The sequence below is a fragment of the Equus quagga genome, chromosome 3, assembly GCF_021613505.1.
Source record: "Equus quagga isolate Etosha38 chromosome 3, UCLA_HA_Equagga_1.0, whole genome shotgun sequence".
Lineage (NCBI taxonomy): Eukaryota > Metazoa > Chordata > Mammalia > Perissodactyla > Equidae > Equus > Equus quagga.
The window spans coordinates 100,270,792-100,289,651 of NC_060269.1; the positions used below are offsets into that span (position 1 = coordinate 100,270,792).

An 18,860-nucleotide genomic window follows, 5' to 3' on the forward strand; every position below is an offset into this window, starting at 1 on the left:
TACATTTCCCCCCCTGAATTTGGCAGATTAGAGAATAATCTCTGAAGTTTGTAGGAAGGGAATAAAGCTGCTATAAACATCCATATGTAGGCTTTTGTGTGTACATAAGATTTCAACTCATTTGGGTAAATACCAAGTAACACGATTGCTGGATCATATGGTAAGACTATGTTTAGTTTTGTTAGAAGCCGCCAAACTGTCTTCCAAGGTGGCTGCACCAGTTTTCATTCCCTCCAACAGTGAATGAGAACTCCGATAGCAACTCATCCTTGGCAGCGTTTGGTGTGTCAGCGTTGTGAATTTTAGCTGTTCTCATAGGTGCGTGGTGGTATCTCATTTTACTTTGCAATCCCATAGTGACATAAGAGGTTGAGCATCTTTTTATATGTTTATTTGCACCTGCATATTGTCTTGGTGAGGTATGTGTTCAGCTCTTTTGCCCAGTTTTTTAGTTGGGTGGTTTTCTTATTGGGTTTTAGGAAGGGGATATAGGACAGTTTAGTTTGGTTCTTAAGCCTTGATGATAGGAAAATAAATAGTAGGGTATTTTAAAAATGGTTTATATTTTATTTTTTGAAGGAAATAAAATTCAAGAGAGATGCAGGGGTATACAGTAAACAGTCTCCCTCCCATCCTGTATTTTAGCCACTAGTTCCGCTTCTCAGGCAACCCTGTCATCAGTTTCTAATGGAAATTTCTAGTGATATTTACTGTATAGATAAGCAAATATTAATAGACATTTTCATTTCTTTTCAAAATATAAATTACAGCATACCATACATACTCTTCTGTACCTTTTTCCCCACTTATTGCATCCTAAAGATCATTTTATATCAGTATATAAAACCCTTTTTCATTTTTTGGAATGATTGTAGAGTATATGAATATACATAATTCATTCATCCTGTCCCTTACTGATGAACATGTAAATTGTTTCCATTCTTTCCCTATTATAATGCTGAAATGAATTACCTTGTATAATTTTATGCCATTTTGTACATACAGAAATTTTTATGTAGGGTAAATGGTCAGAGTATGTGCACTTGTAATTTATATCTAAAATTAAATTTATATATGTAAATGGCTTTTTCTTATTTGCTCCGGTAGTACAAGTGCCCATTTCCCCATAGCCTCACTAACACGGTATATTAGCATTCTATTCTTTGCCAATCTTATAGGTTAAGAAAACGCCATCACAATGGTATTCCTTTATGAGGTAGCACTTCTTCACATTTAAGAGCTTTTGGATTTTCTTTTCAGTGAATTGTCTTCATGTCCTCTCCCCAGTTTTCTTTTTTTCTTATAATCCGTATCTACTTAACCCTCATATTAATTTTAAAGCAAATCCAAGACATAGCATCATTTTATCTGTATAGATTTCAGTATACATCTTTTGTTAAAAAGGTATTTAAAAAAATACCATCACTCCTAAAAATACTAATTTCTTAGCACCAAAGATCTGTCTGAAAAGTCATTTAAAAAAAGTTTATATGAATCAGGATCTAAACAACATCAACACTTTGCAATTGGTTACTATGCCTCTTTTTGCCCTGCAACCTTTTTTTTTTTTTTTTTTTTTGGTGAGGAAGATTGGCTCTAAGCTAATATCTGCTGCCAGTGTTCCTCTTTGCTTGAGAAAGACTGTCATTGAGCTAGGCTCTGTGCCAGTCTTCCTCTATTTTGTATGTGGGACGCTGCCACAGCATGGCCTCATGAGCCCTGTGTAGGTCCATACCTGAGATCCGAACCTGTGAATCCCAGGCTGCTAAAGTGAGCATGTGAACTCAACCACTATGCTACTGGGCTGGCCCTGCCCTGCAGAATTTTTTAATAAGAAACTTCAAGCATACAGAAAAGTTGAACTATAAACATGCCTATCTATACCTACCACCTAGATTCTACAAGTAACATTTTGCCATATTTTCTTTATCATGGATCTATGCATCCATCAGTCTCTCTCTTTATGGGTGTCAAAGTTGTAGAACATCTATACTTGACTCTTAAGCCTTTTGGCATACATATTGTTGGAGTTTTTTTCTTGAGGTAGAACTTAGAGTGAACAAACGTTAAGTGTACCATTTGATGAGTTTTGACGTGCAGCTATGTAACCCAAACCCCTAACAAGCTATGGAACATTTCCATCACGTCCATCAGAAATTTTTTTTAACCAGTCAATTCTTGCAGCTCTCCCATCCCTTTTCCCTGTTAGAATTTTGTTTTCACCAGATTAGTTTGGCCTATTCTAGAACTTTATATAAATGGAATCATACAGTATGTACTCTTGTGTAAATTTCTTTCATTCAGCACGTTTTGAGATTCATTGATGTGTTTCAGCTCTTTGTTCCTTTTCATTGCTGACTAGTATTCCATTGTGAATATGCCAGTTTGTTTAACCTTTCACTTGTTAGGTGAACAACTCATGGACAATGGGCTCTTTGCAGTTTTTGGCTGTTATGAATAAAGTTGCTATGAACATCTTGTGCGAGCCTTTTTGTGGACCTACATTGTCATTTCTTTTGGCTGAGTACTTAGTAGAAGACCCTGAGTTGTAAGGCTGATAGATTTTTAATTTTACTAGAAATTGATAGAACCTTTTTCCAGAGTGGTCACCCTATTTTACACACCCTCGATATGAGAGTTCCTGCAGGTCTACATCCTCACCATTGGGTGGTGTCAGCCTGTAATTTTAGCCATTCTGTGTGTAGTGGTATCTCACTGTGGTTTTAATTTGCTTTCCCTGACAACTGATGTTGAGCATTTTTTCATAAGTTTATTGGCCATTCAAATATCTTCTTTAGTGAAGTTGAACTTCCTGTTTCTTATTTCTTTTAATCTATGTTTCCCCTTCCATTTTTTCCCCCTTGGTCTTTTTTTATTTATTTTGGTGAGGAAGATTGGCCCTGAGCGAACATCTGTTGCCAATCTTCTCTATTTTGTATGTGGGATGTTGCCACAGCATGGCTTGATGAGCAGTTTGTAGGTCCCCACCCGGGATCCAAACCTGCAAACCCTGGGCTGCTCAAGGAGAGCATGTGAACCTAACCACTAGGCCACCAGGCTGGCCCCTCCCCTTCCATTTCTTTTTCCTTTCTTATTTGTTGAACCTGTACAGGTTTCCACAATCTGAATTTTGCTGATTGCCTTTCTGTGATGTTTGTTGATCACTTTCCTATTGGGTTTGGTCTTTTTCTTCACTAATTAGCAGGAGCCCTTTATTCTTGTAATGAGTTAGCTTTAAATACCATTCCCTCCAGTTTGTCACATTGTTTGCCTATCATGGCAGAAATTATTTTTATATGGCAGAATTCTTAGATCTCCCCTTTCATTGCTGTTAGATTTTCTGTCAGAATTAGGATATCCCAGTGGAATGATTTTGAAAGCACCTGGTGATAAGGCATGCAGGGGTGTAGCCAAGGTAGGTTCTAGAATATGGATGGACTCAGTGAAACTCAGAAGAGTCACCAAGGTAAAGTTAAGAATGAGCTTTTCAAATGATCCAGACAAAATTTGAACCCTACAAGTGAAACTTCATAAGTATATTCAGACTTGTGATCCCAAAACAGCCGGTTCTAACTGAAATAGAGGCTGTCAACCTTTCCTTCTGCCACTTGACAGTAACGTGGGAATAAAGACTAAGAGCTAAAGAAAAACTGAGTTATTCACAGTTTCTGATAGGCTGGCAGTAATTCCCTCCATTTCTTGTCCCCTCAAGAAAGCAAATGAAGAAATACAAGTGATAATATTGGGCTAATTTTTAATCTGCTCGAATTTACAAGAATAAATTATTTGTGATAGACTTTATAATTGAATATGAATGAGAGTGTTGTGCCAGAAAGTGGCATCCCAGCATGGGAAGGCAGTACTGCCGCGTGGAGCCTTGTAAGGCTTTTCCACTTGACCTGCCTGCTGGAGACCTGAGTTCTCCCTCTTTAGCAAACCTGTTATTAACTCTTAGGAATCTGACATCCTTAGCAATGCTTACAACTGGTCACTGGTTCTATGTTTAACTAATTTTACATTTCAAGATAATAATACACTTTGAATAAAGTTTGCCTTTTATTCTAGGTGTAGAAATTATGCTTGTCAAATACTTTTCTGATCTGGTGGTTTGATATGCTTATAAAAATCTTATTCAAAAGTAAGTAATGTGTTAACGAAATCACCTGTCCTCAGGAATGTGGAGAATAGAAGAGCTCAATAATTGACAGTAGCCTAGCCAAGAACTGTCTAAGAATCGCTAAGATTTGACCTGGGAGAACGTTGGGGGGATATATTAGCTTAAGGTATTTGAAAGCTGTTTTATTATACAGTCATGTGTCGCATAGTGATGTTTTGGTCAGTGATGGACTGCACATATGACGACGGTCCCGTAAGATTAGTACCATATGGTATAGCCTAGGTGTCTAGTAGGCTGTACCATCTAGGTGTAAGTACACTCTATGATTTGCACAATGACGCATTTCTCACGTCACCATTAAGCAATGCATGACTGTACGCTCATATTGGGCAAACACCACCACCATCCATCGCCAGAACTTTGACAAGTTTCCCCCCCCTCCAACCCCTGCCAACCACCATTCTACTGTGTCTGTATGAATTTGACTACTCTAGGTACCTCATACAAGTGGAATCATATTTGTCCCGTGACTGGCTTATTTCACTTATAATGTCCTCAGGGTTCATCCATGTTGTTGTATCTATCAGAATTTCCTTCCTTTTTAGGCTGAATAATATTCCATAGTACATATCTACCACACTTTGTCTATCCATTCATTGGTTGATGAACACTTGGGTTGCTTCACCTTTGGCTATTGTGAATAATGCTATGAACATGGGTGTATAAACATCTGTTAAATTCCTGCTTTCATTTCTTTTGGGTATATACCCAGAAGTGGAACTGCAGTATTATATGGTAATTTTATATTTAATTTCTTTAGGAACCACCATAATGTTTTCCACAGTGGCTGCACCATTTTACATTGCCACCAACAGTGCATGGGGGTTCTAATTTCTCCACAAAGTTTTTAATCTTGATGAACTCCAACCTATTTTCTTTTGTTGCCTGTGCTTTTGGTGTCTTACCCAAGAAATCATTGCCAAATCCAATGTCATGCCTATTTTCCTCTACGTTTTATTCTAAGAGTTTTATAGTTCTAGCTCTTATGTTCAGATCTTTGATTCATTTTGAGTTAATCTGTGTATATGGTGTAAAGGTCCAGCTTCATTTTGTTTTGCATGTGCATATCCAATTTTCCCCAACATCATTTGTTGCAAAGACTGTCCTTTCCCCATTGAATGGTCTTGGCACCTTGTCAAAAATCATTTGACCATATACATGAGGGTTTATTTCTAGGCTCTCTATTCTATCCTGTTGGTCTGTGGCTGTTTTCATGCCAGTACCACACTGTTTTGATCACTGTAGCTTTGTAGTTAGTTTTAAAATCAGGAAGTTTGAGACCTCCAAATTGGATCTTCAAGATTGTAAGATTGTTTTGGCTATTGGGGCATCCCTTGAGATTCCACATGAATTTTAGCATAGATGCTTCTGTTTCTGCAAAAAAATAGTGGGATTTTTGGTAGAGATCACAGTGAATCTGTAGATAGTTTTGTGCAGTACTGACATCTTAATATTGTCTTCCAATACATGGAGTAGCTTCCCATTTACTGGCATCTTTAATTTCTTTTGGCAATACTTTGTAGTTTTCAGTGTAACAAGTCTTTTGCCTCTTTGGTTACGTTTATTCCTAAGAATGCTGATGCTATTGTAAATGGTGGAAAACACAGTTTTTAAGGAAGATAGGCCTAACATTCAGTCAAGTATTCATCACTCATCCCCTTGCTTTTGTGAGCAGTTGCACTAACAGATCTTTGGAGCTTTGTTAAAAAAATAGGCTAAATAGCTTACGTGCAATTCACAGTAAAATCTCAAGTGGCTGATCACTTATTCCTCCTTACATTCATATACAGAGCTGCTGCTTTTCAATCTAATTCAAAACTGATTATAAAATAACTTTTGCTAACTAAGGAAGATTTCCCACGTTATCTGTAGCACCTAGAACAGTGCTGGCACATGTTGGTGGCCAAAAATAAGGAGAATGAAGAATCACAAAAAGTAAATATTATTTAAAGAGAAAAAAGACAACAAACTAGGCTAGAATTATTAGATTTTATTTTCTCTAGTACTCTTAAAAGTCAGCTTCACCAAGTAACAGGCCAGACTTCTGGAATAACAACTCTTTCCCGGGCCGTAACCCTTTTTCAGGAGACAGAATTTATCAAACACCATGGTTCCAGGATGTTTCCAACCCGCAATTCTAAACCAGTTACAGAATCATATCTTCTTAGGTCTTAAACTGGAATCAAACAATCTAGACACATGTAACATAATCAAAATAGCCTATACCATTTCTTTCCTTCCCTTGCTGAATGTACTTCCCTCTTTTCCCCCAAAGGGTTTTTTTTACTAAGAGATATTTGAGTATCATACTTTACAAGAAACCTGTCTACCAGTTCTAATTCTTGGCTCAGAATAAGGGATCCCTTATTCAAGAAATAATTTAATAAATATTCTGAGCTAATTGTTCTCAGCCACGGACAAATTAAATTTTTATTACTTTACACCTGACTTAGCTCTGCTTTCAATACTTCCTATTTGCAAAAGTCAAACCTTATCTTTAGAACTCCCTACAACTTCCATGATGACTTGGAGAGCAGGGAGGGACTGGGGAAGAGAGGTGGCTTTTTTGGTAGGAGATTCTGAAAAGGGCAGATATTTACCTTTAAAGTCATTAGTGGAAAACCGGCAAATGTTCCTCCTCCTTGTTCTGATAATGAAAACGCTTGTAAGCCAGGACCAGACATTTCTGGGCCTGAAACTATAATATATTAAAATATTGCTTTGAGTACATTCAGAATTTATATTACTCTTTAATTTCTTTTCCCTGAGCTTGGGTTCACAGTTTGGTAGAGATGCTAATAAGAAGAGGTAGGTAGTGGGGTGAAGAGGAAACAATGCTGATGTCTAGCAGCACCTGGGAAAATACGTAACATCTGTCATTTTGATCTCAGTTAATGTTTATCTTTCCCCCTTGAATCTGCAAATATAAGAGAGGGAGGTGATCATTTTCCTTTTTATTATCTGCTAAGGACCCTCTCTCCTATTATCTCCACCCCAGTAATATTATCACTATTCATAAAAGTGAATAGCCCTTCCAAAGACATAGTATAAAACAAACCCTTCAAAGTGGGGTTGTTTAGATTTAGAAGAGAGAGGCTCAACTGAGTAACCTTTATTCACACAGTCATTAAGGAAAACGAGCAAAGTTTCCAGCACCCTCAACCACTGCCTTTTTCCCCCTGGACCTGGTTTATTTAAATCACTGCTGTCAAGTCGAGTTGAGTCTAAGGTCTGGGCTCTCAGGGATCCTGACATCTAACACCGGTAGAGACATTTAGGCCCAGGTCGTGGCCTCCAGTCTTATGATGGGCTGGTGGAATACTGTTTCATCAGATGCTCGTGACAGGGATTGCAAACTCGCTCCGGCTTGATACTTGAAGGAAGAGGCAGTTCGTTTGTTGAACAAGCATCACAGAAGATTCCTCTGCAGTTCTTACACACGTTCTACGAGGAGAAGAGGAGGTTAGGTGGGGAATAGAGAAGCAAGGCATAGGATGCATGGGATATGACAGGCCAACTACGGTAAGTGCTGAATGCCTGATGGAGTACTGATTGCGGTGTGCCAGGCAGGCTCTGACCAAACTCTCTCTCTGTCTGCAAAGAAGCTGACAGTCTAGTTCTCAGATCTAAATGAAGAGAAGCAGTGCCAGAGAAGTCAAAAGACAGATAATACACACATTACTCATCTTTAGAATACATACTTTCAATTCACTATATTCACTTTTAGGTGGGCTGATTCTAAAATTGGTTTGCAAGGACCTAAGCATTGAGGTAGCCAGCCTGAGATTAAAAAATCTGCTGAGCATGAACTGAAGTGTAATTCCTAATACACTGATGTGCTTCATGCTTTCCTGTGATGCGCTACAAGCACATCCTTTAGGATATCTGGAGCAGGAGCACGGCTTCCTGCGTCCTGTTTATAGAGAAGTGAGTCTCTTTATTAAGCATTTTGAATCGTCAGTGGCCAAGCATCTGGGTCCTTATGGCAGTATCACTGGTAAGGCTGTGATGGGCTGGTGCATACATAGCTCCAAGGTCCCTATATAAAGGATGTGAAGGATAATTTCCCTGACGAATAATGCTACTTTCTCCCAAACAATTCATCTCTCTGAGGGTGCAGTGGAGGTAGGGGGCAACTTTTATTTGAAAGCCTGGGAGGAATTTTCCTCTGACACACTGCGGTTACTTTGTATGGCTTAGGAAAAAAAGCCAGAATTAAGATTAGCAGTTTCTTCTATTTTGGAACATGTTCGTATAATTGCAACTTCCACTTCTACAAAGACAGTTCATCTTTATCTGATTCTGCAAATTTAACACTAGGTCATATAATTTTGCTTGTTGAAATTCAACATGATCACAAATGGTGGCATGTGGCTGTAATCCAGAATTTGGATACTTTCTTAACTCTTTGAAGCACTGTTTCTCACAACCATTTGTCCATAACATTTCTTGAGCATCTACTATGAACTGGGCACCATATGAGATGCTGGGGGATGCTACTGTGAGCAAGGCACAGATCTGACTGTCCAAGACACCGATTCCCTCTGAATGCTTCCTTCACTCCGCCTCCTCTAGGGTAACAAACTGGGAAAGTGCTCAGGCAGAGACCCGTGAGGACCCGAGGGGCAAACAAGCAGTCCAGTGGAGAGAGCTCGTTTTCCTCTGAGAGACTGTTTCCCCAAATAATTCAAAGAAATCCCCTCCCCAAAACTTATCTGTTCTAAGGAGGATGAAGGAGTGCAGACTTTGGAGCCAAAGTCAGGCTGCATCTGGGCTTTGCCACTCATGACGTGAGTAACTTTGGGAAATGTACTTAACACCTTGAGCCCAAGGTCCTTCATCTATAAAATGATGGCACACAGGATAGAAGTTCCACAAGAACAGAGACTTGGTCTACATTTTGTTGATACTCTTTGTCCAGCACATGGAAAAGCACATTCCACACAGTAGGCACTAAGGAACTATTTATTGATAAATTTATGTTATTTCACTTTAAATTGTGTAGTTATTTATATTTATTTTAATGGGGGTTTACCGATATGACTTCCTATGACTGAAAAAATATAGGTACACAATAAATGCTGGCTCCTTTTGCTTTTCTCCCCACTCTGCACTCAACACAGGAGAGGCCCTATTACTGAAAGGGCTAGCTAGGGGTGTAAGGGGCATCCCTGTGAAGAACCTGCTCATTTCTCACCACCGGTACCTTCGGCAGGCTGCCATCTTCCTGGCAGAGCTGACACATCTGTGGCTGTTCAGAAAGCAGCGGCTGATCCTAAACCACAGAGTCAGTCAGTTAGCTTCCTTCAGCCCCAGAAATATTAATACTATCAGAATATGCATTTTTTCAGTTACAAACTTAATATAACCACCACAGACTACTGGGACACTAAAGAAACAAATTACATGTAGTCCCACCACCTTAATACAACTCCGATAATCCTATCATTATCCTGGAGCTCTTCTAATCTTTATAATCAAGTAACGTGATTTTTATTTACAAAAAGAAAATTAAGTATATAAGTGTTAAGTAAAAAGTTAAAAAAAAAGCCCCATTCCTCTTGTCTTACTCTACCATCAAGAACGGAAAGCAGTATGCTTCATTTTATATCCTAATAGATAAATGACAGCAGTGACTCAGACGTAGTAGCCTTTGTCATCTTTCTCATGGGGTTGCCATATACTATTACATTTGTAAAGTACTTTACAACCATTTATGTTTGCTTATTTCTAAGTGATCAAGAAGTATCTTTTCTCTCCATTTTATACAAGGGAAAACTAAGGGAAAGAGAGGTACAGGGAACTCTCTTAGGTCTCACAGGATGTCAAAGAGAATTTCAAATCAGAAGTGAGAATTGCTGTTTACTTAGTGAATTGCTCAAAGCTGTGCTGTTTCCTGTAGAGTTTCAGGCAAACGCACGTTTGTTTAGAACATGGGTAAATGGATGGGACGTTCTGTGTGCATTCATCTGCCTCCCATGCTGCCTTGTTTAGCTAGGCATAAACTACATAATTTATACAGGATGTTTTAGAACAGGAGATCAGTTACCTGTTCATCCACAGGGTGAGACTGCAGCCTGCAATGGAAAATTAAAAACAGTAACCAATAGTAACTTACTATATTTACACTTGTATCATTTCAAAAGCACAGAAAAAGCAATACATGGTTCTTTTATGTTGTTGGCACCAATGTAATTATTAACCTTGACCTCCAAGGAGAGGGAATTTTGGTGGTTAAATCTATTCCTCAGATTTGATCCTCGATTCACATTATGGTTCCTGTTTAAAAATAGATTTGGATGTATATTTTGTTTCCTTTTTACTACCATGAAAATAGCATTTATATTTCCCAACCTGTAAAACTCCAATGGCTAATGCCATACATTTTAATAGCTTTTTTCTATCTGATATTATGGAAATCTACCCATTATCATATGTCATGTATCAGTGCCCTCTCCCAAATATTCTTAAAATGTGAACTTTAGGAAATTAATCGGGGAAAGGGAAATGAATGCCACTGTCACATGAGTACCCACTCAGGTTGAAAGATTTTTTCATGAGACCCAGCTGAGCTCACCCTAATTTTCCCAAATTGGGATAGAACTTAAGAGGAGAAGCAAAGCCCACTTTCAGTCCTGGGGAAGATGCACCAGAGATCTACAGTGATTCCAATTCTCTTTGGTTGTGTGGCAGTGTGACCGTCAGTGTGACCAGGTTTTCAGCTGTTCCTTGGACCACAACTCCAGGAAGCCTGGGTATGTCTTAGGATTGCTGTTCCAACCAGAACAGGCCCTGGAAGCAGCTTTTACATAGAAAGAGACAAAGGACTTAAAGTAGGAATAGATGATTAAACGTTTGTAAGGAGAAGTAAATTTGTAAGGAGATAATGAATGTGGAAGATACTTTTTTGTTTTCTTTTGAGGAACATTAGCCCTAAACTAACATCTGCCGCCAGTCTTCCTCTTTTTGCTGAGGAAGACTGGCGCTGAGCTAACATCCGTGCCCATCTTCCTCTACTTTATATGTGGGACACCTATCACAGCATGGCTTGCCAAGCGGTGCCATGTCCGCACCCAGGATCCGAACCAGCAAACCCCAGGCCGCTGAAGCGGAACGTGCAAACTTAACTGCTGCGCCACCCGGCTGGCCCCTGGAAGATACTTTTTAAGCTGCTGAGCACAATACAGATATAAAGTAGTATTGCCTTATAGGCATGTAAGACGTTCCTAATTGCAAATGACTTGATTTTAGTCTGGAAGAGGCTGACCGTGAAAGACATTTTTAGGCCCTGGTTTATCTTATAGCCTTTCTAGTTCCCTTCCATGGCCCATGATGATCTGTAGTGTTGGGTGGGCTGCAGTTTAAGGTTAGTCCTGGATCAGACCACGCTCTTTGGAAGTAAACTTAAAGGCTGGGAATCATTCTGGCCTTGGACGCACGGAAGGGCCATTTAGTACCTGCACAGGCAGCCTATTGTTGGACTTTGTGACTGATCTTCTCCAGCAGCTACTTTTGCTCCAGATGACACACTACCTCATTCTTAAGGGATCAAAGCCTGGACAGGGACAGCTGCGGAAAACTATGTATACTGTATAGTTTTTTCAAAACCCTTCTATGGTATTTTTCCTTGTTACTAACCTTTTTTTTTTTTTTTGGTTGTTATAATAGACTTTACTTTTTAGAGCAGTTTTAGGTTCACAGCAAAACTGAGCAGAAAGTAGAGATTTTCCCATATACTTTGTTTGGTCTCCCACCTTCCCCCAATATCACCATTCCATACCAGAATGGTACACGATGATGAGACAATCGATGAACCTACACTGACACATCATAATTACTCAGAGTCCATAGTTTACCTTAGGGGTCACTCTGGGTGTTGTATGTTCTGTGGGTTTGAACAAATGTGTAGTGACATGTATCCATCTTTATAGTATGATACAGAATATTTTCACTGCCCTAAAAATCCTCTGTGCTCTGCCTGTTCATCCGTCCATATCCCCTAACCCTGGCAACCGCTGTCTCCATGGTTTTGCCTTTTCCAGAATATCATATAGTTGGACCTCCTTTGTTTTTTATTGCAGTGGCATGATGTAATATGTTGTTATATTTCTACCCACTAAAATAATTGCTAAAAGTCAACTTTCTTGAAATGATCTATGCTCTTCAAATTGAGCAAATCAGATGAAGAGTTAAGAAAAAGGAATAAAGTTAAGCTGTTTGAGACCCTTAAGAAAAAGGAAATTAGAGGATTTATTTGAAACATAGTTGCCTGTCACTAAGCACATAGGTGGAAATAAATCATACTCAAGTACATTTAAGAACCTAAGAAATGCTATGACTTGTGCTTCATTCTCTTGCGTGCCAATCCAGTAAGGATCAGAAATCACTTGAGTTTGGGGATTAACCAGGGAAGAGTCAAGAAGATAGCTTGATCATCCTTCTTTCTTCTGAAATGGACTAAATGGGTTTGGTTTAATATGTGTTACCTGGTTTATTATTTATTCACCCCCCTGCCCCCTTCAAAATGTCTGTCTGGAATATTAATATTACAAGTTAGTGGATGGTTGGCGTCATTGCCAATGTATATCAAGAGCTCCCTTTCCCACCGCCCCAAAACAACTTTATATCTTAGTTAATACTTTATTAACAAACACCTGTGGCTTTCTTCCAGGGGCTTTTTCAGTTTAACATTTTCCTCTTGAATTTTGTGCTTCCCATCCTGCCAAAAGAAAACAGCTCAATTTATTAAATATTCAGAATGCTGAACAATGATGATGTTGCAGACATTTTCTTCTGTATTGTCTTAGCTTGGGTATAAAGATAAGCAGTTTTTTTTATTAGGGAAGGAATTTAACTTTCAAGATCTTTTTCCTCATTCTTTGCTCTAAGTAGGTTAACAAATTGTTTTTGATAGAGTTTTCAACAATGGTTTTCAGAGGAGATATTTTCTTTAATTCTTGAGATTCAAATGAAATTCAGAATGTATCCTATTTACTTGTGAAGTGGGTATCAAGTTACCTTTTTTTTTTTTGAGAAGATCAGCCCTGAGCTAACATCTGCTGCCAATCCTCCTCTTTTTGCTGAAGACTGGCCCTGAGCTAACATCTGTGCCCATCTTCCTCCACTTTATATGTGGGATGCCTGCCACAGCATGGCTTGATGAGCGGTGCCATGTCCGCATCCAGAATCCGAACCGGCGGACCCCAGGCCGCCAAAGCGGAATGTGCGAACTTTACTGCTGTGCCACCGGGCAGCCCCTCAGTTACTGCTTAGGAGAAAATATATATATGTATTTATTATTTCCCAGCTGAGTTCTGGAAAACTGGCAAAACCAAGCATGGCCATATCCAGCAGGCTGTAATCTTCTGAAGGCTCAGTCAAGTAGATGCCTCAATGACATGGCAACTTCTACAGCCTAAACCACTCGAGGAGTTTTCTACTCTGAAGGACCAACGTAGAGTTCCCAACTGCATTTCTACCAATGCTCTCAAGCCCTGCCTGGGCAGATTTAGGGACAAATTCTTTCTGTGGCACACACACTGCTGCCTGACTTGAACTGCTGCCCACCTTGAACTGCTGCCATTCAGCCTCCAAAAGTAGAATGCAAGTTCTCAGACCACTCAAGTATCAAGGAAGGGAGGTCAATGCAATATTTACCTTCCTGGAAACCCTACTGCAGGGAGATTCAAGACTGAGAAACCTAAGGCATCACTGGAAAAACAGGAGAAGACAGGCCAAGATTTTAAATCTAGGTAACGCAAATCACTGTACTAAAGCCTTTATATGATTTTATGTCCACTAAACTAAAATAATAAAGACAGCATGCTACACAGAGTGGTACTTTGCACACTTTAAATTAGCAGTAATGAGTACTATATAATAAATTTACATTTACCATTCTTTTCTACTCTCCAGCAAATTAGCAGTTCACTCTCTAGAAATTTTTTCTTTTTCAGGAAGATTAGCCCTGAGCTAACATCCACCCCAAATCCTCCTCTTTTTGCTGAGGAAGACAGACCTTGAGCTAACATCTGTGCCCAGATTCCTCTACTTTATATGGGATGCCTGCCACAGCATGGCTTGACAAGCAGTGCATAGGTCCACACCTGGGATCTGAACCAGCAAACCCCGGGCTACTGAAGCAGAACGTGTGAACTTGACCACTGCGCCACGCGCCGGCCCCTAGAAATTGTCTTTTCTTTCTTTCTTTTATTAATTGTTTTTTTGGTAAAATCTTTATTTGATTTTTCTAGATAAAGTCCTGCTTGTGCCCTTTATGTTTTTGGTGTTAAAATTCACATAACATACCATTCATCATATAAACCATTTTCAAGTGTACTATTCAGTGTCATTTAGAATATTTACAATTTTGCGCTAGAAATTTTAAAAAGCTTATAAATTTGTCCTGCTTTGTTACATATAATATGTACAAAGAAAGCAACTTTTTTCTTGTGTTTGTCTTTGGCAGTAAAAGTATTTCAGGCTTTTCTGATTTCATTATTTGAAGAGGCTGGCTCCTGTTTCCTGGATCCCAGAGCGGATCTTATCCGATTTTAGCTCCCTCACCACTACAGGTGCTGGAGGCCTCTTTCCTAAGACTGTTCTGTAGAAACTTCTACTCCTGCTCTTTACACCATTCTACGTTATATTCTCTTCCCCAAGCCTAATCCCCCCTTTTCCTAATTTTCCCAAGAGAAGTACCTTGAGTATGCTAAAACTGAAATCCTCAGGATTTTGAAAAGGCATACTGAAGCAAATCTACATTTAAGACAATTCTGTTAAAGGGGAACTCAGGGTTGAAGAGAGATTACAATATTGCCATATTATTAAAAATATTAGCCAGCAGAAGTCCAAGAAACACACATTTTTGTTAAAATACCAAAACAATCTTACGAATTGAAAGGGATAAGAGGGTCATTGGAAATTGTGATTATTAATTCCCTTTTCCAAAGGAAATCAAGTCAGAGAGAGCGTCCTAGAGGTAGACTCAGAAAGGAGCTTTCCTGTGTTCACTCCATCTCCAGCCTGCTGACTCCATACAAGGCCAGAGCAATTAGGCATGTGTCCCACGGGAGAAAACTGTCTGGCCCATCAAAGTAGCCTCTAAAAATTAAGTAAATGAACAAGGGGATAACAGATATTACCGTTTTGGGTTCTGACTTCTGGGAACCCCTTCCTGGGATGCTCCTGTTGCTTTGTAACCTTCTTTCTCTTTCCTGTTTCAGTTCTAACTCAAGCTGGTTCCTGGAACAGGTGGGAGAGGAAAAGGATGAAAATTTGGATTTCTGTACTCATATTCTCTAAAGTATAGCAAATCTTTTTCTTAAAGTTCAGTAATTAAATTTTAATATTTGATTAATAAAAAGTTACCCGATATATATAGACAACCAGGTTTTAAAGTTCCAAAAAACAATAAAACCAGTAATAGTAAAATATATACAACATGTTTAATCTTTCTTAGATGATTAAGAATGTACTTTGGATCTCCACTGGGAGACATCACCACTGACCCACCTGAGGGTCACCACTCTGAATATCATATTTATTGTTAACTGATAATAAAGAGTTGTGGTCAACTGAATGACAATTAGTAGGATTTACTTTGAGACAGTATTTATAAATTTTCAGCAAGAGTATGAAAGCACTGACACTGTAGTCTCATTTCATATTAATTAGCTGATCTCTCTTTATAGTTATGTGTTCAATCCCCAGTTACACTCTCAACCACTAGTGTCCTTAATAGTTATCTGCTTTTATATCCAGTAACAAAGTTCAATTTGTCTGAAGTCAGTGGCTTCGGCACAGAATCGAGTCTCATTTGAGAGAGAATATGGAAGAGTGGTTAAGAACTTAAGAGTCAGAGAGAGACAGGCTTATAAATTAGAGTGTTGCTACTTATTAGCTTAACTGTGAATTTGGGCAAATTTAACCCCTCTAAGCTTTAATTTCATCTGAAAGTGGGGGTAATAAGATCACCTACTAATAATGTTGATGAGAAGATGTTAGGAGAGAATGTGTGTGAAGTACTTAGTAGAGTATGTGGCGCACAGTAAGAATCCAGGAAATACTGTTATTATTAGTGTTATGTCGGCTATTAATTCCCTTACTCCTTTCTATTTATCTGGGACCTTGGGTTCTAATTTCCTAATTCTTTGATCACAAAGGATGTTGACAAGATTTTGGGAATGCTGATGTATGTGAAGCTTTCTGAATTCTAATTCCAGGGAAAGGACATTGCAAAGCCAGAACAGAGACAGCTGGATCACAAGACCCCCTTCTCTTGCTGTCTAGCCTTAGAATTACCCATGACCACCCTGCCAGCTTAAGCTGCCCTCTTTTCACCGCTGCCTGGTGAGCTCCTCCACTTCCAGCTGCAGACTGTTGATCTTGTCTCCAAAGTCCTGCTTGAAGAGCCGGTTGTCCAACTCAGCAGACTGGCGGCCCCGCTCAGCCTGGCGCAATCTGGATGTGAGCCATATGAACTTGTGATAAAAAACAAAAGCCATGGTGGGGAGGAAGACCAAGTTCACAACACAAAATAAAACAACCCAAGGAAGAAGGCATGGAGAGACAGAGAGAGGGAAAAACTTTGCAGGACACAGGGGAAGAAATTATGGGGAAAAAAGATGGAGAAGAAACAAATTCTAAAGAAAAGCAAGATGAAGGTGAACCAGGCAGAGGAAAAGTTGATTTTCCATTTTTTTTATTCTAGTACTACAGTTTACAGCCATTAGATGATCAACAATAAAACATCACTTTTTAGAAAATCCATATCTAAAGCCAACCTCAAGTACACAGTAACTCAAGTTCAATCCACTTTTTTGTTTGTTTTTATTTCCTAATAGGTTGGGTACTTTGTATTTCTGTTTTACACACACAACTGCAACTTGCAAATGGGCAACTACCTTCTCATATGTAGAATTAGAACATTTTCCTGGTCCTTTCCCTAAACCACAAGTTATATTAAATCATTGGACATTATACATCAAACCTTACCAGGCATTGGGTTATTATATAAGGAAAAGCCTTTGCTAGAGTTTGGCCAACTCTTCCTTTACCATTCCTACTAAATGCACAAACAATTCAGCCCTGGGCCTGCGTAAGATTCTTGACCATATTCTCTGGAATATTCTGATGAATGTTTTCTTCTATATATCCCATAACTTTGCACCTATAAAGAAGCATGTTCTAAAAGATGAAACATCTGGGGTTCTAGATAATAGAATTTGGAAGCATGCTATGTGTAGTCTTTAAAATGTTTTATTTTGGTGTTTGAGCACTCCTTACAAATGCTCATAGAAAAGGCAACTCATCACCACAAAAGGTGGAGGAAGGTAAGAATAGGTGCAAAATTATAAGAAGTAGAATCAGTTCAAGAGCACAGGGTCTTCCATGAGGTTGGGCAGATGCTCTCTGACTTGACTTTGGTTCAAGTCTGCCAGGACCTATAAAAGCACACATGAAATCTACCTTACTCTCTTAATTCTGGTTTTTCCAAGACAAAGCTAAAGAATTTCAAGAGCGGAAAGAAAAGGGGTTATCCTTGTCCTCACTCAAGCAGCTGAAATGCTGCAAATCATACCAGAAGGAGAAAAAATAGAAAAAAAAATTTTGCCAAGACTTTTTGAAGGAATGAAGGCTTACGTTGAGCCTGTCCCCCTAAATCAAAAGTCATTTTTAAAAAAATCAAAGTATTTATAGGATTATTTACAATGTAGAGCCTAGAAAGGGTTAGATCTGTGGTCACTTAGAAAAAGAAGCCCTGCTAATTATTGTTTGTGGATATCTACTGGGAATGTTTATTTTTAGACTAAATAATATTAAAGAATGTAGGTTTATCATTTATGTATTTCCTACTCTGAAATGGTTTTCTAATAATTAGATTATAATTAGAAACTTTAGCAAACCTCTATCTGAACAAAAAGTAACAGAAACTTTTAAGTAAATGTTTCCAGCAAGGAATGACAGGCAGGAAATCATCACTCATGCCTACACTTGTTGTCCTTACTCCAAAAGGAAAAGCAGGATAGATTTGAAAAATGTGTAGTGTATTTCTTTTATAGGAGAGTAGTGTTTTATTAAAATTGTTCTCTCTGAGCTACCTAAATAGGAAGTGGAATTGCAGGAAAATGGCAGAGGTAGAAGATGACAAATATTAGGAGGGTTTTCCCAAGCTTCCACATTATTATGTTATCATAAGTTACCTAGTCACTAACTTTATCTCTATGTACTTTAAAGAACTGTAAGGATGCTGTTGTCTTTTTTGCTCCAAAGTCACTAAGGCAGAAAAGTTGCAAGCAATCTTAGTACTGAGAATAGAACTGTAGTGAAATACTAAGTACTTATCCTTGGCTTGGGGATTAAATCTATACAACAAAAGTGAAAAGGGGTCATGGCCTAAGAGACACAGAACTACTTTAGAAGAGTCCAAGTCCATACGGTAGTCACCTCTAGTTCATTACATCGCAATGGCAGAACAGGCTCGCGGATACAGACAATGCACCTAGAATCTGGTATTGTCAGGGACTGGCTTGTAAAGGCATCAATAATTTATGTACAGAGCTTCAACTCCCTAGGCTTTTTTTTTTTAATGGTGTGTTTAATGGTCAACTCAGAAGTAATTTCTCAAACTTTATTTGGCATTTAATTAAGAACTTATACTAAATTTTCTAACTCTGGGGAG

General features: G+C 38.7%; 1 protein-coding gene across 9 annotated transcripts in view; it reads right to left on the reverse strand.

The window, feature by feature from the left end:
• Window positions 1-6,152: 6,152 nt before the first annotated feature.
• RUFY3 (RUN and FYVE domain containing 3) overlaps window positions 6,153-18,860 on the reverse strand; it is an 80,886-nt gene continuing 68,178 nt past the window's right edge. For 5 of the 9 annotated variants that reach the window (XM_046655914.1, XM_046655911.1, XM_046655913.1 and 2 more), the window contains 6 exons: window positions 16,520-16,639; window positions 15,322-15,421; window positions 12,832-12,896; window positions 10,227-10,254; window positions 9,375-9,452; window positions 6,153-7,621 (listed from right to left, as the gene is read on the reverse strand). In XM_046655914.1, the coding sequence (XP_046511870.1) occupies window positions 7,478-7,621; window positions 9,375-9,452; window positions 10,227-10,254; window positions 12,832-12,896; window positions 15,322-15,421; window positions 16,520-16,639 (535 nt within the window). In that variant the 3' untranslated portion in view covers window positions 6,153-7,477. Of the gene's footprint in view, window positions 7,622-9,374; window positions 9,453-10,226; window positions 10,255-12,831; window positions 12,897-15,321; window positions 15,422-16,519; window positions 16,660-18,860 lie in introns of those variants that run through there. The other 4 variants (XM_046655912.1, XM_046655918.1, XM_046655915.1 and 1 more) reach the window with 3 other exon arrangements.